Here is a 21,345-nt window from a genome sequence, read left to right on the forward strand (position 1 = left end):
AATCATTAAGGTTGGTAAAGACCTCCAAAACCATCTGGTTCAGCCATCACCCTACCACCAATGTCACCCAATAACCCACGTCCCTAAGCACCATGTTCCAACCTTTCCTTAACACCCCCAGGGGCAGTGACTCCACCACCTCCCTGGGCAACCCATTCCAATGCCTGACTGCTCTTTCTGAGAAGAAATGTCTCCTCATTTCCAACCAGATATTCCCCTGGCACAACTTGAGGCCATTCCCTCTAGTCCTATCACTAGTTACCTGTGAGAAGAGGCCGACCCCCAGCTCGCCACACCTTCCTTTCAGGTAGCTGTAGAGAGCAATAAGGTCTGCCCTGAGACTCCTCTTCTCCAGACCAAACACCCCCAATTCCCTCAGTCACTCCCCACAGGACTTGTGTTCCAGGCTCTTCACCAACTTTGTAGCCCTACTCTGGACACACTCCAGGGCCTCGATGTCCTTCTTGTAGTGAGGGGCCCAAAGCTGAACACAGTACTCAAAGTGTGGCCTCACCAGAGCCAAGTACAGGGGGACGATCACCTCCCTGCTCCTGCTGGCTACACTATTCCTGATACAAACCAGGATGTCATTGGCCTTCTTGGCCACCTGGGCACACTGCTGGCTCATGTTCAGGTGAGCATTGACCAACATCCCTGGATCCTTTTCCTTTGCACAGTTTTTCAGCCACTCTCCCCCAAGCCTGTAGCACTGCTTGGGGTTGTTGTGACAAAAGTGCTGAGGGCACTTTGACACTTCTCTTTGACACTTCTCAGAGAGGAGAGCTGACACTGCTTGACGTGTTTTTCATAAACACTGAAGTTCAGGAGATCATAGATACTCCTGCTGTGCCTGCTGCCTGTAGGGATAGTGGAAGGAGAGAAGGACACCTTGCTTTCCTGCTTCTTAACCCCAAGACAACCTGAGGCAAGCCAGCCCATTGTTTGCAAGGGGGCGGACTCGAATGGCTCAGCACAGTGTTTGTTTTCTCTACCTAACACGTTCAGAGCAAGCTAACAGGAGGACTGGAAGCAGTCTGACACTGCAGGTTCTCCCTTGGAGACTGTTTTCAAAGAGCAAATATAGCTGTACTCACTTTTTCTGTATAAGCAGATCCTTTCTCAGAATAAAAGCTTCACTCAGAAAAGCTGTTTGCATGTTTGTTTGTTTTTTTTCACAACACATGCATTTCTACAGAACAAAGATTATGGTGACAGAAGTATTCCTGGCATTTAAAGCAGATGCTATGGTTTCCCATTTATTTATTTATGTATTATTCCCCACAGGAAGGAAGCTGGGAAAGAGACAGGAATTTCATCTTTTTATTTACAGGTTTCTTCTCTAACCTTCTGCAGCATTTCATAGATTTATACAAAAAGCATTCATTCCTCTATCCTGTGCAGGTCTCCCAATCTCTTTTTAGAGCTCCTCCATACAAGGATTTTTTTTTCCTACATTCCTCTGTTTTCTAAGTCAGTTTGAGTTTGTATATTTGTGAGCAACTTTTCAACAAAAGGAGGCCTAAGGCTTGGCCTTTGACAATTGATTCTTTTGACTAAATTGTTTTTGAGCAGATGTAGGTTCTGTGTTGCTTGTGTTTTTGATGAGCTTACAATAACTGAAATTTAGAAATATTGGGCAGTGACACATGATCTGCAGTCCCAACCACCTTGGCAAGGATTGAACAAGCTAAGTGAAACCAGGCTCAGTCAATGCGCTCACCATACCAGGTGAGTGGTACGAAAGCAGAAGCATCTCTAGGAGGTGGTGGTAATACCACACTGCAGAGCAGGGAGACATAAATCTGAAGAGTCTTCATATTAGCCCTTCAGGAGCGGGAGGAAAACTGCTAATCTTAGAGGCTTGGCCAGACAGTATGGCTGATACAGCCAGTGTCATCCCAAATACCAGCTGTGTTCTCCACTTAATAGGCAATTTCACACAATGCTGTAGTTCAGCAGAAAATAGAGGTTATATTCTGCCAAAAGCTGCAGTCTTTCCTTACAGATGAAGCAATTTCCACCAGTACATTTTGATTTGAAGACCTTTTTCTGTATGAGAAGCATGTATTAGTATTAGGGATGAGATGACTACCACCATAGCACCACCAGTAAAGCAAGGTCACTATGTTCCTTAACAGCATTAAAAGTATCTAATAAGTGATTGTTTAACATTGGACTTAGTGGTTAAAGGGAAAAGATCATCCTTCCAAATACACTAAAAGAATAATAGTTAATGACAATAATGAAATGATTGTACTTAGAACACTAAAAACAGATATCATTGCCTCTGCTGCAAGTGCCCATCAGTCTTCTTTTCATAAAAAGGGTATAAAACATTGGAACACAGATTGCATGGCAGTTGAAGGTCTGTGCTGATGCTTTGAGACAGGAAGCCCAATATATTAAAGTATCAAAGAAGAGGAACACTTTAGCTACAATTCTGATTGCTGTGTAATTTGCATGTACAGCAACAGCCTCGCCATAAACAGCTTTTAGAATGAGTCACATTGCACAGCAGGTGAATCCAGTCCTGGATTTGCAGCAGACACACACACTGCTGATTAGACAAGATGCAGATTTTATTTAATGAGTAACATGCAATTTACTGAATCTTTGAAGAGAAACCTTTGGCTATTCCAGATGAAGACAATGACCCCACTGAAGGGTCTTTTACCTTTCTGATAAGGAAAGGTGGTAAAAGTAACTAGAAGGTAGTCATTGATTATGCAAAATCCTTTATCTCATTCAATTCTTAGACACCAGTTTTACCACAGAGAGTGTTTCAAATAATACAACTGAAAACTATCTGTTAATCTTTAACTCATTTGTCACCAGAAGTGTGCTTGACCCAACAATCTATGACCAGTAATCCCTTTCTGCCCCCTTGAACTTCAAAGAGTGCTATAAAAGCAATTATAGGAGAAATGGGTTCAAATTATGTCAGAACATGAAGAAACTCTCATTTCCCTTACTCAGTCAATAAATAATTCTTGTGCTACTTAAGGCAAACCAAAACAAAACTCGCACTGATTTCTCTCCACTTGGGTACCTAAGCATCGTTACTAGGCCACACGGGCTGGTAGTAGCAAACTATGAAGGTCCACCTTTTTGCTGCAAAACCAACCGAACCGGTACATTCCCCCAAATGTCTGTGAAAATCCAAATCAATGAAATATGATGCAACCGTTCCACTCTGGCCGCGTAAGTACACACCCACAAAAGCTGTACAAGCAAAAGCCGGCCATCTGTTTTGTAACTGTAACACAAGCTAGCTCTAAAAAAGATAGACGAAGCCTCAGACTTTCCCATTCAAAATTCAAATGCCTGTTTCAAACACTCGGGGGGTCCGCTTCTGCTGCTTCACACACGTGGTAAGACAAACGGGTATAGCCTGAGCAGGGCTCCCTCCTCCCACTCCTTCCAGCCACCTCAGCGTCTGGAGGGCCGCCAAAGCCGGGGTTCCTGCCTCAGCTTGCAGACAGCCCCCAGCAGCAGCTCTGGGAGTAAATGCGGAAGATTTGGGGAGCTTTCTGAGACATCCCAGTATCATGCAGGTGCGCACACCCTCACGTGTAGTGGCAGGGCCCTTTGTGGCCACCCTTGCTTGTCCAGTGGGGTGTAGCACTCTGGGAGATGCTCAGTCTGAGAAAAACAGGATGACCCATATTGCCCCTTCTCTTCCACATTTCCTTTCCCTCATTTTTGTTAAAGATAAGGGTTGAGACCATCTGAGGCCTGGGATACCTGTTCAACTGCAATCTGAAGATACAGTGGGAGGAGAAGGCCGCACCTGCATCATGGTGCCCTCTAGGTACTGCCTGTGGTCAGCCTTTAGGGTCTGTGTATCAGGATATGAAACAGAGCACCCTTGAGATTTCTCTCACACGTTAGCTGAACTGTGTTCAGGCACGCGCAGACATAAGACAGCACCCAAAATGGAGCTGGTCCTGCCTCCCAGGCTGTCTGCACTGTGGTCTTGAACCCTGCTATGCCACCTGTCTGCCTGCATGCTTTGGTTTCTTCTTCTGACAGCTATGAAAAAAATCCTTCATCAATATCACTATAATGTGTTAAGACATCAATGTTTGCAGCTATGTGCTTTGCTCCCCTGCCAGACTTTTATTACTCAGAAACAGCAATGACAGACATAGACAAGCACCTGCATCTCACCTACTCTAGTGCAAAATCTGGTATATTACCTCCCTAGTGAAAAATGAGAGCACAGCAGTGTGAACTGAATGAACAGCTGAGCCACAGGTACACATGAATAAAAGGCAGGGTAGATTGAGAGAGTAATGTCTTAAGTCATGCCAGTATGCCTCAGTGAAAGATATTTGTAAAATAGGCGAATTGATCACTCTGCTATCCATATGTACCCATACTTATCCAGAAGAATAAGGATACATAAAATTACAATTCTAACATTACATCAAAGTCTTGAACTTACCCATCCTCCAAAAGTACTTTTATGAAAACGTTTGTGTGTTTGTTTTTCTTTATGTTTCAAACATTATTATTGCATGGTTTTCATTAGCTAAAGAAAGTTGCATATAATACATGTACCATGGTCACTGTACCCCATCCTATGTGACTTCTACACAACTATTTAAAGGAGTATTAAACCAGACGGGAAATGGACTGGAAATGTCCACAGTCTTCTACTGGACATGAACATTGCCATTTGAAAAACAGAAAAGATACGATCATTCAGTAAATCATTTTCTATCATGGTAGTAATAAATGATATGTAAGAGTCAAAACTTAAGTTCAGTTATAATAATTCAAGAACATACCAGATCCAGGGGTATAGAGAAATCCAGCCAACCTAGAGCAAGGAACCTGTGTTCAAACAGAAGGCGTACTAAAAGTTGTGGTGAAGAAAAGGAAACCTCTTCATTTGTGGTACATCAGTGGCAGATGATCTGCTCTTGGATCTCAGGCACTGTAGGAAGGTCTCCTTTCCACCCACACAGGTAGGAAGACTGAGATGCTGACCCACATTGTGGAAGTGAGAGACTAGTTACTTAGGGAACCACCCCTTGGCAAGATCTTGTTTCTTTCTTTGCTTTTTTTTTTTTTTCCCCTTCACTGCAACTCAGTATTTTTTTTAAGCTTCTAGAAATCAGAGTTCTGAAGAAACAGCTCTTTCCTCCTTGATTTTGCATTGATAAATTTTGATAGAGAATATACTAATCTGAGAGAATAACCGTCATTAGCAAACAGAAGATTGGGTTCCTTTATTGAAAGATTATTAGATGCCACAGGATTTTTGTGTTTGAACAGACTGAAGAAGTTTTATATTTGTTTCTTACTATCCCACCTATTGTAATTGGCAACCAACTAAATTAATTTTCCCAAAGTCTTTTTATATTTTTTAGCTTGTGACAGTGACTGGTTAAGTGGTTTCCATATCCTTACCTTGACCCATGACTTTTTTCTTTTCCATCTTATTTTCTCCTCTGTCCTGTAGAGGAGGGGCAATGAGGGAGCAGCTGGGTTGGCATCTAACATTTGGCCAAAGTCAAACCACCATGGGATGCAACAGAAAAGAAACATCATGCAGGAAAAGGACTCACTGCCCCCATTGCATACATGTAAGTATGCATCGTTTTGCTCCTCTTGTTCAATGTAAGGAGAAGATTATGTAAGAAATGTAAGGAGATTATCCACTTGTCCCCACAATCATCACCACCTGCTGAGACTACTGCTAGCTTTTTGCCAGCAGTGACCAATACCCAATATTCAGGCTTCATCTCATATCTTTGATTATCCTAATAATCATTCCTTATTTTCAGAACCTCTAGGTTCCCCTGCTGGATCATAGATTATGTTGAAAGAGTTATGGAGCCCTCTAATGCCTGGACACTGCCTAATTCGGCTGATACAGATTTGCATATTATTTACCAGGCACCCAGAAGGAAAGGAGGAACCAATTACTTCATTGTGTCTTCCCTTGACAGATGGAATGACTTATCTTCCTTTACTGCCTACATAAAAATACTACTTTGGGACTATTTCTACTATATTCTGTTTCATTATAAGTCATTTATGGGTTTCCACATGGTTTGTGAAAGGTCATTTTGTAAGCAGATAAACCAGTACATCAGGACACAAAATGAACCTATACCTTAAAGGAATATAATGAACCTATTCCTTATATAATAGGAACAGGAGTCAGAAGACTCAGGTTGTAGCTCCATCTCTGCTCTCCCCTCCAAGTGATCACTGCTGAGTTCTGAGATGAAATGCCTTAAGTAACTTATGGCTTCAGGCCTTTGGGGTTTGGTTTTTCTCTGGTTTTAACCTTCTTGAATTTTCTAAGGTTATATTGATTTTCAAGTTGTGCTGTAGGGTTGTTTTGTTTTGTTTTGTTTTTTGAGAAAAAAAAATCAGAAACTATCAATAAAGTTTCATTTATTTATACATTAGATAGGAAAAAAAAAAGACTTTGTTGTTGTTGTTGTTTTAGCTGTGCTCTTTCCCATCATCCCCTCTATATTTATTATTTTGTACTTTTTAGAAAAATGAGCTGGCACTCACGGAAGTCAGTGGAAATACTTCTGATAACTTCAGTGAGCTCTAGGGGAAGTCCTAAAGGCTCACACCTTCCAGGCAGAGCTAATGTTCTTGCTGGAACTGTTCCCTGGGCAGGCATGTTTTAACAAGTGCACCTTTAAGCTGGATTGTGAAAACAGAAGTACACAGAACCGGGAGCCCCTGACACATTTCTAACTTTATTAACAAGGTAAACAGATGCAGGCAGGTGCAAAATCCTGTTAGGATTTCTTGAGACCCGGCCCCTGCTGGAATCAGTAGTCTTGTGTTTGCCTCTGGCTGCAGGGCAGCGCAACGTACAGCTGCAGGAGTTCAAGATGGCATGGGGGCTCTGGTGGTACACACAGCCCCCTGGCGTGGTGTTGGGTGTCCTCCTCCAAGGGCTGGCAGTGGGATGCTGCAGGGGTGGCCGCTGTGAGAACTGTACAGAGCAGCTCATCCTCTGCTAAGAAGGACCCTTATTGACCCCTCCAGGCCATCTGGCCTCCAGGACAGTGAGGGTTGCTGATAATCACCTTCTTTGCCTGCACTTTTCCAGCTCAGACCTCACAATAGTAGCCCTGCACATCAAGGGCTACAACACATGGCTTGTCCCAGCTCTGGAGTTGGAAGGGACCTTACAGATCATCTAGTTCCAAGCCCTCTGCCATAGGAAGGGACATCTACTAGATCAGGTTGGCCAAGGAACCATCCAGCCTGGCCTTGAGCACCTCCAGGGACGGGGCATCCACAGCTTCTCTGGGCAGCCTGTGCCAGTGCCTCACCACCCTCTGGGTGAAGAATTTCTTCCTAATGTCTAATCTAAATCTATCCTCTTTTAGTTTAAGACCATTCCCCCTTGTCCTATCATTGTCTACCCAAGTAAAGAGTCCCTCTCCATAATTTTTTAAGACTCCTTTAAGTATTGAAAGATTGTAATGAGATCTCTCTGGAGCCTTTTTTTTTCTCCAGGCTGAACATCTCCTCTTCCTACTTGATCTCTTCTGAAAGAGGCCTACATTTTCTCTATGGCACAGCCTATGTGAAACTCTTTCCTCCTCCCCTGCTCCAAGTCCAGCCTAGGCAAGCAAGGGAGGGTACACGTATCCTCAGTACCACACTACAGTCAGCATACTGTGAGCTCTAAGACTGTTCACAGGCTCAGACCCCAGCTCCTGCTGAAGAAGTCCCGGAGCTTAAATGGTTGAGACCAGGAGAACATGTGCAGGAGGTACTAATACTCACAGTACTCATACCACTGCTGGGGACAGGATCCTGAGCTAGGTGGCCTTCTAAAGCTGTTCTTCAGTTCTCATATATCATCACCATTGAACAAAATCTATTCCAAATTTTGTTGAATCTAGATAAAAGTCATACAAAAGCTGTCTTAAACCAAGCCCCTCATAATGTCCTTCTTCTCTTGTGGCTATCAGTTACACAACTATTACATAAATTTTCAATGAAGCCTCATTTGTCTGATTTGCTTTAAAAGGGAACTAATAAAGTACATCCAGTTGTCTCTTCTGGCAATTGATTTTTACAGAGAAAAAGTGCCTTTCTAGCACTGCATTTTTGTGTAGATCAAATGCTAGCATTCCTCGAGGTTTTGAAAAGCATCTGGGAAAAATACTGTACCAGTGGAGTCACTCCTGTAGTTACATGCCAGCATCATTTCTGTTTTCCAAGTCAGGGTTGAATGATACAGACGGAATATCTTCACATCTTCACATTTCATTTACCTCTTTGACTTCATACCAAAAACATGGCATCCAGGAACAATGGGTAGAAACTATTACTGGTTTAGTTAAATAATTGATTCTAACCTTCTTTCCTCTTTATCATTGTCCTATGAAATGGATTAGGATCAAAAAAATAATTTTTCTCATGTGACAGATGTAACCTTGTCAAAATGTTATCTTTTTGTTCTTCAACTACTAATAGAACATGTGCAATCTTAACAAAGCATTACAAACAAAAGAATAAAAATATATGTCACCTTTTTTTCATCATTTTATCACTTAGTTTCTTATAACATTTAGCAATTCACTCCACAGTCAGATTTCCCAGTGAGAGGCTGTAGTACCTTTATTATTTGCAAAGGAATTCATCAAACTGAGTGTTTTCAGACTTCTGGAATCAGTGAGATGACCATAAACATGCTCAGACTTAAACAGTACCTTCGCACAGTGCTTCTAGTGACTTTATAGGTTTTTTTCTCCTTTTCTGTACAAACTTCAAAACTACTTCAAATATACCCAGAAAAAATAATGCTAAGAAAATTACCTTATCTCTGTTAACATATTGTCTGCACTGCACATTTCATCATACTTAGTATGATAATAAGTTTAATTTCTTATTGAATAAGTTATTTATAAGTCCTTCCCATTTTTCTCTGTTGCAATAATCTTTCTTCGCCAAAAATATATAATATGAAAACAGTTTGTACTGGTCTTTGTAATAGCCAGAGAGAGTAATAACTTTGACAACCTCACCTCAGACCTTAACACAGTTAATAAAAAATCATGGTAATAACAAGCAGAATTATTTCTATTGCCAAACATAAGGGTAATTTTAATATGTAGTTTGATTATCCCATTCTGCTATGATATCTTTTTAGGTTACACATACTGTAAAGTAGAAGGGTAATAAGAATCATAAATATCAACCCAGGAGAATCTGAAGCAGCATATAACTAAATCAATCCATGGCTATTCTGTCTGTGGAACTGACAGAGCAGGACCTTTGGGATCATCAAATCTGCTGTTTGCTGTGAGCTGCATGATCATGTGGACTCCATAGGCCAGGATCCACAGTAAAATTGCAGATGTCACCAAGCCCATCCAGATTCCAGGAGAGAAGAAACCCGTACAGTCACTGGCGTAAGAAAACTGGCCGTTTTCCACATTGAATCCTTGAAGCTGAGAATGAAGAAAGGTAGATGAGTGCAATTAAATATAGAGCACAGACCCAGCGGATTTCAGGATGTATGTGGGCATTACAAAAAACACACTCACAGCCCATTTAAAAAGAGTGAGAACTAAATCCTTTGCTAACAATTTTTCAGGTCCCCTTTCCACCCAGAAAATTTAAGATGTGGAAGTTTTATATTTGGCAAGAGGGAGGTTGTGTTCCCACTTCAGAAATGTGTGTTACTGTTAGAAGTAGATTTCCAAACAAGATGTGTGATCACTATAGCTTGATGACCACTGCAGAATCGGGACTCTCAATGTACTCAAAGGCATGTGAACTAAAGCTCCCCAAATGAAGGGAGATGTGTTGAAATACCCCGTTGTTTTTAGGTAATAGCTCCTTGACAAGCAGAACTTCTGAAGCCTACTTTAAAATGCATCTAATGATAGATGACTTTTTCAGCTGAGTTTTAGTAAAAATTCAAGAAGTTGGGAAGGTTTTTTTCCCCACCTTCTTAGACATCAGAGATGCAAAAGAGGAGAGACAGCTTCCTTCACTGAGGTGTGGATTCTATGTTGTATATTCACATATGAAACCTAAGTTTTCCTTGTGGTTAGGTAATCTTGTATTTCTTCTCTGATTGGTTTCTCAAAGTCTGCTACTGGTTGAACTCATGCCGTATAATTTTCCTTGGAAAAATCAACTGATTCGAGGATCTATTCTCTGCCTAGCCATCAATTTTGCAAAAATAATCAACAAACTGAATGCCTTTGAGACTGATACCATTCTAAATTTTTTGCTAAAACCAGTCAAAGGATTAGGAAACTATGAAGAAAGAGAAGACAATCCTCTCTCTACACACATGGACATAATGACTTCCTTCGAAAGTAAGGGAAACTTACTGGTGGAAGTAAATTAAGGAAAAGAAGATATTGGATTTTTATTTTTCTATGTTCCAGTTCCATGATTACTCTATGCTTTCAGATAAACTAATGTGAAAGCTTTGTGGTAATAACTGAGTTTGCAGTTCCTAGGTAAAGTGTTGCTGCAGATACTAAAGAAATTAGTCTGTGGATTGCATACAATGCTACATCAGTGAGCTGTCTGAGTTTGAGGTCATTTGTGGCTCAGGCAGCTGAAGTTAAGGTGTACATTATGTGTGGTAAAAGCAACGACTATACCTTACAGAATGCTGATTAATAAAGCTATTATCATATGCAGAAGTGAGGCCAATTTAGGCACTGTGGAGGCGAAGATAATTTTAGCACTAAAAGATTTTCTGGGCCTCTCGAAGAATCTTTCCAAGTCAGATCATGGTAGCTAACTTGCAAATCTTGAATGCTTTCACTACAGGCAGTCAGAGTTCTGATTAAAGCAGGATTACTGAAAGTAAGCTGTTGGGCAGGATAACTGCATGGTTTTCGAGAATACAGGTGATTACCAAAGCCTTTTCTTGTTAAGCCACTGCTTTGTCATGAAATATAGTCTGAAAGACATATTTACAATAAAAACAGAAAACAGGTGATGATTTATGTAATTTAAGATAAGTAAGTTACCACACTTACGGGAAATTTCTGAAGCACTTAATAGCTGTATTTGCTTTAGCAAAGCTTTATCACTTCTGATTTAGAAACAGAAATACAAAATTTTATTATGTTGAACTTATTGGTGATTGTTTTGTTTGTTTGTATCTTTTTGAAGAAGGATTATGCTTATTGAACCTCTGAGGGTGAAAGCTTTAGCTGTACATTATTAAAATGCGATGCCTGCTTTTAGGAAAGAGACGAAGTATATGCATGATTCTTTTATTGTTTTTCTGAAGCTTAATCATTTCTGTGGGGGTGTTACATCCCAACTGGGAGGTAAAAATGTGACTACTACTTACGAAAAAGTTAAAAATACTTTAATGTACTTTTCTAATTTTTGTGAATGCAAAATACAGGATACAAGCCTCTGTCCTGCAGAAGTTTTCATTTCACTGCTTGAACCAGCATCATTTGTCTTGGCTGTACCAGTCTACATTTACTGTTTATTTTTTAAATGATTTTGTTTGAATTGTTTCATTACCTTCATTACATTCATTCACCTTTGACAAAGCCTTCAAGTAAATCTGTTGTTTTCATTGCTCTTAAGAGTACAATGCACATCTAATTTTTTAAGGTAGAAATACTCCAGCCACAAAGAATCCTAATTATCCTAATCCTTATTAGCTTTAAATTTTTGGTAGTTTTTGTTAAAAGCAAAGTGGCTTCTAAATCAGTACGATGCATACTAAAGAAAACTGTGCTTGATGGCAGACTCCTGTTTAATTTCACAGAAACTCTTGAGATCCTCAAAACAATCATGGTAGAACAACCATTCTTGTGACAAAAAAATAATGCATTGGTACCCTTTACACCTATGAGCAGTGACATTGTGTAATGGCTTTGTCTAGATACCATCCTACAGAGGTTCTTACATGGTAGTGACCAAGCTAGCTCCAGAACTGAAGCAAATGGCTGCTCATTTCAACACCGACCTGGAACATGCTATGCAAGGCTTCACTGTGTGGGTGCCATGACCTTCTAATACAGTGATACTGCTTTGATGACCCAAGGTCGTAAAGTGCAATTGTACGAACTAGATTGGCACTGGATCTTGGTCTCTGATTCATTGCATAACACTGAAATTAAAATCGTGTTTCCCAGTGTCAGCAACAGATCTTGTGCTGGCTGCAATCACTAAGCACATCCCATGTGCTTTTTTCAACTTACAACATAGCTTGGGAATTACCTAACCTCGTTATTGGTCAAAGACCGATACTGAGATCGTTTAAACTTTATTACATGTAAGTGGAAGACAGTTGGAAAGGTATGATCTAGTTCAGAGGGAATTTACTTAGAAAGTGGCCCAAAATGGAGACTTTCTGGTTTTACTGAGTCACATGCAAGGAAAATGATCTGAACAGGCCTTTGCAGACTGTTTTTTATACTTAGGTCTTCCTAGAGAAAAAGGCCTTACCCCAAAGGAAAGTTCTGTTGTCTGAACAGTGGAAGGAGCTAATGGTCCAAATCAGTAAGGAAGGTGGACAACCTACTACTTCTACTTTTAATCAAGATACTAGTGGAAGGATGGCTGCTAAAGATAGAACAAGACTTCTCCCTAAGCTTTGAGATGACAACAGTATCAAGGTACACAGAAATTCTAGGAAAAGGTAGGTTGTTGTAAGTGAACCTTTTGTATTTTCTTAGACTATGTATTTTCATAGCTTAGCTTCAAAGATTTGACTAAGCAAAATCCAGTTGCACAGACTCAGGTATTTTCAAGCCTTTCCATAAACAATACAATCAGAAGGAAACTTAACAACATTGGTATGTACTGCTATATTGTTTCTCAAAAACTGTGGGATTTACGATCTGTGGATTTCTGCAAAGGGGAAGATAAAAACTAATGATTTGGAAGGAAAGCTGCCAGAGATACTTAGGTTTAGCATTTTTATGTGACTGAATAATGACCAAAGATATTAAATTTGCTGTTATTTCAATTTTTCATTTTTGCATTCCATCTTTTAGAATCTGAATCTGCAATGGAAGTAGCTATGGGTAGTAGGAAGAAATTAAATCTCACCACCAATGCTGTTCCTTCAAGATTGCCAATGTTTAAGCTGAAATGTCAAATACTAATTCAGATCATTGAGACTGTGTGCTACCAAAATCCTAACTATGACTGTATTAGCATCTGTATCCAGTTATCACGAGATTAGTGCATCTCTAACAAATAAAAGTCCACTTTGGAATTATTCCTATAATTTTCATGCTCTTTAATCAAACATATCCCTTAATGTAATATTGTTTCAAAATATAAGTGTTGATGTACTTATCCTAAGTGAAGATCTGTGCCCAAAATAATAAAGATGCAATCATCTACACCTCACATATGTAGACTGCACTACTGCACTAAATATACAGAAAACCTATATCTCATTAAAAAAAAAAGGAGAAAAAAAAAAAAAAAAAAAGAAGAAAAAGAAGCAAACCGCTTTCCTTCTGGGCCATGCAGGACCTAATATTGCTTCTGATTGAAGCTCATGGCAAACCTTCCATTAAATCTAATTGTACTGGGCTTTGTTTCTGTCTGTAGGAGTTTAGACAGTCTATGTCATTGAAAGCTGTAACCACACTAAGCTGTACTTTCCTAGGTAAATAAAGAGCAAAGAAATCAAATAAAAACAAAGTAAGCAGCATAAAGCCACCCACTTAAGAGGCCCATGTTTCCAATAGCAGCCCAATTCATTAAACAGGCATGGAGATTTAGTCATTCTTTGCCTGATTAAGCACATTTGGTTTTATTGGCTTTTCTTCTCTGCAGACAACTTCAGAATTTTTTTGTTTTTCACAGCTGTGCTTCCATGTTCTTATTGTTCTGCAACTGCCATCTCTTTTACCCCTTTATTAAATAGCTCACCTATGGGGAACAGCTTTTCTTTTTACTTTTTTTCCTCAGGCTGAATTGAAAGTAAGGGCATTATGAATGTGTGTCGTTCAGCACCTACAATAGCAAGTAATAGTTCCTAGAATTATCTCTGAAATGGCAATGTGTACTCACTTGGAAACTGGAAATGAAAACATCCCAGTTACTTGCTTCACTGTTGGATGGAATCAGCCTTGCAGGATAGAGAGTGCTTGTTCCCACCAGCTGACAATGAAATGAATACTCTGCAGGAGCAGAGATGACAGAAACATTAAACGTAGCAATTTTTCCTTCATCTTGTTTAATCTCAACTGAATCCAAAGTGGACCAATATCTAGCTGAGCCTTCATAGAACTTGTTGGTCATTATAAACCTAGAAAGACAACAGAGAAAAAAAAAGAGTTCAAATGACAGAAAAAAAAAAAATAACCTTCATTTGATAAAGCACTGGTTGCAAATAAAGGTCCACAATCAGTAGCTGCATACATCACAGTTGGTATCTTGGCCTCCCATGTCATTAGGATTGTTCATAAGTGAAGAGCCTTTGTGAACGTTTCTATTCCTTCTTGGAGTTTCATCTCACAAGCTGTGGCAGGCAAGGAGCAAGCAAATGTGATTTCATTCTTCAAGGGCCTCTACCAATGCAGTATTTCATCAGTTACCAACAGTTTATAATCAGTGGAGCTGAACTTGAGAGACTGTCAACAGGCCTGCAGTGGCTCTCAATAAACAATTTATGGGATTTTATTTTTTTTTAGATTGCTTTTATGATAGGTACAGGTCTGATAACCGTTTTGATTTATCATTGCAATTCTTCCATGTCTCAGATGCCTAAATAGCAATCTGCCTTTGCAAATGTCTGAATTTACAGTGGAGGACAGATTTTTCTTTCACTAGATGAGGGGGAGGGGTTGTTAGCTCTAGTTTCCTAATTTGTAGCAGGTTAGCCACAAATGAATATTTTCTTATTTTACAACAGTCAATTAACAGTAATTTATAATTATGGAATTTGTACGTAAGTTACTACCACTGCAGTATGAACATCGCCCGAATGTTTTGAGTTAGAAATAATTGAGAACATCCAGAAGTACATCTTTGTTTATACACATCAGGACTATGTCTTCATCTTTACTATTTTTATCCTGATGCTTTTAGGTAATCATGTTATCTCTTAAGGAAATGATAAACTTTTATCTTTATTGTATGTTGCTTAATACTTTAGCCCTATTTGGTTTATGTACTCATTCATCTATTGTTTGCTGAAGATTTTTCCTGCTTATTGATATCCACAAAGCATTTAGAAGAAGAATCTTTTTAGGAATAAGTGACCCTTGCTACAAAATTAAATATTCTAATATGTCTATCCACAATGGGTATTGCTATCTGTGGGTCTTAACATATTGGGTAACATTTGGATTCAATTATGATAGGTTTGAAAAATAATTAGTCTAGAAATGTGGAACAATACAGAATATTATATGTTCCGTATGATGTATAGATGGAGAAGAAAACATTCTCTATTGCTTGTTTAAATCACTTACTTTCAGTAGCATATCATCCACACAATGTAAGAGTGTAAACTAAACACAACGTTCCTTAGAAATAAAGACCAAAATCACTACATTAATTGAACTTTTTTTTTTTCCTTAAAAAAAATAATCTGTGGCTTTAGATTCATATAACTCCATAATCCTGCAGAGTTTCAAAATCCTCAGAAGAAAACCTAGAACTCAAAGTGTCGTTCAGGTAAGAAAAGGATGTTTTGTCTTATGGCATTCCTTTATGTCCTGAACTTAAACAGCTCTTTCCACACTACATTCATCTGCAAACATCAATGAAAAAAAAAAAAAGAAAATATCCTTTGAATTGCATTTAGTACACGTTCACACATATTTATGGAATGATTTTCTATTGTTCAAATGATAAAGTTACAAAATTAAAACCTATATACTCATAGATACTAATTGCTAGAAGAAGGGAAACTTTTCCTGATATATAGCACAAACTGAACAGAATTTTCAGCTATAGGCACTAGCTGCACTTTTTCAATGTAAAGAGAAGGACAGTTATAAATACACAGAAGCTAACTTAAATGTTTGTACCAATCACAGACACTGGGTGTGTTCTGTACCTTTGCTGAGAAGATAAGAAGACGAAGAAATTCCCTGGAAACTTACTATATGAACAAACAAGTTTTATAAGGCTATGTATATAAGTACAATCTAAAGTGCCATCTGTGAGAACACTGTCTCTTCGCATTGCACAAAAACTAAAGCTTAAACTTTTTCTTTTTTTTTTTTTTTTTTTTTTGTTTAATTTATGAGAATTAAGATTTTAATTAGGGAACTAGTTGCCCAAGGTTAGTGTACCTATCCAGGCTTTTGTCCTTAGAATTTTTCCAAACAACTGATAATAATTGTCTCCAACAAGGACACACTTAACTGATAACTGATAAAACTGTTAATGTATTACATTACAAAAAAGACATTCAAGTAACAAAAATCAATACTTTTTTCATTTAAGTTAATAAATATTTTCTTAGGTGAATAGATAGAATGAACATGACATAGCAAATGCATGACAAGGGGAGGAGAAGTAATGAAGACTTTATTTGTAGAACTGAAAGTTCTTGCCTTTTACAGGAAATGATGGGCTCATATTGACTATTAGAGGCAATACAGGAAGCAAATTTACACATAGCCATTACATACTTGTAAGTATTGTGGCACAAACTATTCTTGATCATGTGCCAGACTCCCTTCGTGCCAGATAACCATATGAACTCTAAATGCCACCAGCTGTTACCATTTCATGCAGCTATTCATTACAAGGAGATAAATTTCTGAAAAGGAAGTTTTCTGGAATTACTGCTGTCCCAAAGATTGTAAAAAGAAGCACAACTGTTAGGCAAAAGACTTTACAACACAGTTCTTGGATCTATTCCATTCTAAATATGCTACACAACAACAAGTACTTAGAAGTTTAAGTGGGGAAAAGAGTAAGGAAGTCCTGTCCAGGTAACGCTGTGCACTTCTATCCACTTTGGCACCGTTCCCCAGAGAAGATGACAAACAGATGCATGAACAGCTGGAGGTCATCGGCTGCTGAGAAAGCTGAGATGCTTTTTTTCTTCCAGCAAAAGCCCGCTGCTCCTACCCCTGCTGCAGCATTAGTGTACTCTTCTAAAACTCGCACAGCCAGAAGCCCTCTCGTATGGCTCCCCAGCAGCTCACCCCTCTTTGGCAAGTGCAGGAGGTTGACCACTGCTCTTGCTGGAGGGAGGGAGAGGGAGAGGCAGCTGTTTGCATAACAAGGCAGCTATTGCAGTTGCTTGTAGGAGATGGATATGCCTAGCTGCTCAGCATAATGTGGAAGACTTGTGGTGTTTAAGGGCAAGTAGTGTATCTAGATCATGCTGCTGAGGTTAGAGTTTATTTTATGGAGGAACAAATAGAGCTTTGATTTGAACGTGCTCTTGTCTGGCGTCACTTTATTTCTTCAGGGAATGTTCCCCTACACCTAAGTAGATGGCCTTTACAGGGAAAAATACGCAGTCATGGCTCTATCCCGCGTTCCTTCCCACCTCTTTGCCCTGCTTGTGTCTTTTTCACAGAGGCAGAATGTGTTCTTACTAAAAAGTCATCTTGAACAAGAAATGTAATTGAAGTGAACCAGAAGGTGAGCAACCAGAGGTTGTAATGTATCTGTGGGTTTTAGAAGTCCTTGAGAACAGACACAGTGGGATAAGCAAAGTAAATAATGTGCTCCTTTATCATGAAAGATCAATGGATTTCTCTAGTTCTGTTGAGTATGTATTACACACCCCATGCAATATCACATTATGGTAGCAAATAGTAGCTAAAATGACCTCATTGTCTCTTAAAGCAAGAGATAAGACCAAATAACGCAAATGACAAGGCGTGTCTTTAGCAGAAAGTTTTCTTTACAAAGTCTTCTGAGGTGTCATGGGTTGATGTTGGCCAGCAGCCAAGCACCCACATACCCACTTGCTCACTCCCTGCTCCCAATGGGGCAAGGGAGAGAATAGGAAGAGAAAAAGCAAAGAAACTTGTGGTTTGAGTTGAAGACAGTTTAGTAAGTGAAGGAAAGAGGAAAAAAGGTGATGCAAAAGCAATCACTTCCTCCCAGAAGTAGACCAGTGATGAGCAAATACCTGAGCAATGGCTACCCTGAAAGCCAAAAACCCCACAGCCCTTTCTTCCTCTATCCCAGTTTATATTGCTAAGCACTTTTCACATATAAAAAATTATCACTTTAGGCATTTTTGTGTCTACACACATGAAGCTCTAGATGCTTTTTGGAGGGGCAGGATAGTGGTAAGGCTTTAAATAGAAAAGCATATTCATTGTTTTGCCACCTATCATGGCCTCTGATCATAACTACAAGTGTGTCTGTTCACTCTAAACACAACTCCAGACACATAACTGGCTCTCGTCAAGACAGGTCCTTGTTACATGCAAATTCAGTTCAATGCAAGCTACCTGGTCCAAATCCTTCGCCTGTAACTAAGCAATTTACTGAGGTACCAAAATGAAAAGGCCATGTTATCTTTGCCAGAGCTTAAGAAAGCATCTACTACTGCTGTGAGGACTGCCATACAACTACTGGTCCACAAACCTCAGTTCTTTCCTCAGCAGCAGGAACAGCAGTTGATTTTTTATCCTCATCTCTGAAGTATATTAGTGAGAGCAACAGCAACAAGTTTTCCCTTTGAGTTTTCATGCCAGGTCTTCCTTTTCCATATTTTCTCTTCCCTGTTCTTATGGTAGAAGAATCCTGGTCTTATCACCATCCACAGAGCAGAAAAATTACCAGTTTTTGCAACCCTCATTAGCCACATGCAAACTCCAACAGAGTACACTTGTAATCCTCATCAACACTAAACACAACCCTGGCAATGCTGGTAGACTTCAGCTACTAGAATTATTTACAAATTACAGTTCAGTTTCCCTGAGACCGGGTTATGTTCTGATCCTATGAGCAAAACAAGATGCTTTATATGCCACTATGTTACACTATGGTTGTTTGCCTGCACTACTTTTTCAGAACTTTACCTGAGCATGCTAATGTATTCTCTATGTAAAGACTATTATTCTTCTCTATATAAAGACTATAATTGTTCTACTCTATGATAACTCCTCCACAAAGAAACAAAATAATGATTTTAAAAACATTTTCACTTAACTCCTCCTCTTTTTTCTTTGTCCTAGTTTACAAATGGGCTTTATACATCGCAAAGATTTATTTAAGAGTAAATCATAAGTTACCTTATCTCTAGGCTGTTGATCCCATTCACAGGCTTTGTGTATTTTAATGACAGTCTGAGAGTAAGAAAAAGATTTTTAATGTTAGAGTAGTCAGCTTTAATTAGATCATTGTGACATTTCAATCAGAGGGAATATTCTGAATCAATAGGCAATTACAGAAGTCATGTAGCAAAGGTTCACAGCACAAAAAGTACACAGAAAAATATGACAAAATATTTCTATAGTCTTTTTTTTTTTTTTTACCCAAGAACAGGTGCTTCAAAATAAAGGAAAACAGAGATCATGTTTCATTAATGTACTTCCAACTGAAGTACCACCTACCAACTGGCAATATTCCACTTCAAGGGAATTTTACAATGAAACGATCATCTCATTAATGCCAGCAGAGATCTCTGTGACTGTAAGATCATGCACAGAGAAACCTGGTTGGACCAAATATAAACAAACAAGGAACTAAGTAATGTACAAGGAAAAAAATATAGAAAAATAGAGGGTGCATCTGAACAATCTCTGTGATCTTGACTCAATCTTCATCCAAGAATATTAAATGCAAAATGCAAATTTTGTGTGCTTTGGAAGAAGAAAGATTTATCCTTTATTAACTTCTCATTGTTTCATTTGATTAGCTTTCAGAACCACATATATGTGAAAAGTGGAATTTCTTGTTCTACTCACGTTGTGTTGACGTTGGAGCATACAGAGGAAGAAATGTCCACATTCTGGACTACAAATGTTGCATTTGTCAAATCTATAAAAACTGAACTGTTGGCTTTGAGGCTGAAATTACCAGCATAAAAAAGGATGCAAGTATTATTTCCAATGGTCACATTCACAGGAGGATATGATGAACTGTCTTCCTCAGTGGCCAGTAACTGTCGTCTTAAATTCCACGTCGTTTCAGTTCTTCTAGAAATCTGGAACAACAGCACATTAACAATTCATCACCTTTGGAAGAGATGATGTCAACTGAACACAGACCTTTAACATTCTCTCCCATGAGCCCTCATCCTTCTTAGATATGTAGTTGACCTCAATATTTATAATTGTCTGTCTTTTTAATTAGCAGTATGGAGGTTAATTGGGTGGTATTAACCTTTGTTCCCATGGTCAGGTGTCCACGGATGAAAACAAGCACCACTGACATGAGGTAAATTAATAAAAACTGTGTCAATGCTGCCTTAAGATAGTAGTATGCATTGCTGTTAGCAGATAAAAGAAATATATGTATAGATTACAGAAGAATAAACAGAAATAAATTCACCTCTTTCCTGTGATAAAATCACAAGAAAACTTCAACTTGCCAGCTCAGTGGCCACACTCCTTAGTAACGACAACAGTTTTCACACTGTTGATTTTAACAAGCATGAAAGAAGGCTACTTAAAAATAGCAGTGTTATATTTAGGCTCTTCTGATGGCTTTGGGAAGATCTATGCTCACTTGGCTGAGATGGGGAACTCTTATATGAGACTTCACCGCAAATACATGTGCTTGCAGGAATTTTTTAATAGGTAGTGCCTTCTTTATAAGAAGTGCCTTTCTGTATAAGGGAAGTGCCAGCAGTGCCACTTGCCCCTTTTCCCAGGGCACTTTTGCTAAAAAAATTTCCACTGATGTAAATGGTAAAACCTAGCTGATTGCATTGGACAAAAACTTTATTCTGTTGTTTGTGTCTCACTCTTTACTTCCTACTCTGTTCGTATCTGTGCTGTTCTATCTGTTTTGAACGCTCACATCAGCTTTACAGCTTGGTATTCTACAAGTGCCCTCTGCCCTTGGATAACTTTGGGATACAAGAAATGAGAGTCATAACAGGAGTTACCAGAACCGTAATTATGTGGAACTATTGCCTGGAACCATTTTAACAGGTTTAAAGCCAGGCAAGGACTTTTCTTCCAGTCTGGAAGAGAAGCTATAATACCACTTTATAACCTGTCTGTGGAGAGGAGCCCCAAAAGATTTTGTCACATTAACTGCTGCCCTCTAAACACTGTGGGCCATCTGTTATTTACAGTGCATCTTTGCAGATAGCTATCTCACTCTGTGAACAAAGCAGAACGGGTCGAGTAAAAATCTTTGACTAAACACTCAAACAAAGATTGCAATCTTCCTCTCCCATACATGCATACTTTATGAATTCCTTTTTAATTCACAGTAGTTCCTTTT

At 39.0% G+C, this 21,345-nt stretch overlaps 1 protein-coding gene across 1 annotated transcript in view; it reads right to left on the reverse strand.

The window, feature by feature from the left end:
* Positions 1–8,593: 8,593 nt before the first annotated feature.
* ATP6AP1 (ATPase H+ transporting accessory protein 1) overlaps positions 8,594–21,345 on the reverse strand; it is a 55,921-nt gene continuing 43,169 nt past the window's right edge. The window contains exons 7-10 of the mRNA XM_068669607.1: positions 19,857–20,095; positions 19,182–19,235; positions 14,029–14,266; positions 8,594–9,452 (exon numbers count right to left, since the gene is read on the reverse strand). Of these exons, the coding sequence (XP_068525708.1) occupies positions 9,243–9,452; positions 14,029–14,266; positions 19,182–19,235; positions 19,857–20,095 (741 nt within the window). The 3' untranslated portion in view covers positions 8,594–9,242. The remainder of the gene's footprint in view (positions 9,453–14,028; positions 14,267–19,181; positions 19,236–19,856; positions 20,096–21,345) is intronic.

The sequence above is a fragment of the Anas acuta genome, chromosome 1 (genome assembly GCF_963932015.1).
Source record: "Anas acuta chromosome 1, bAnaAcu1.1, whole genome shotgun sequence".
Lineage (NCBI taxonomy): Eukaryota > Metazoa > Chordata > Aves > Anseriformes > Anatidae > Anas > Anas acuta.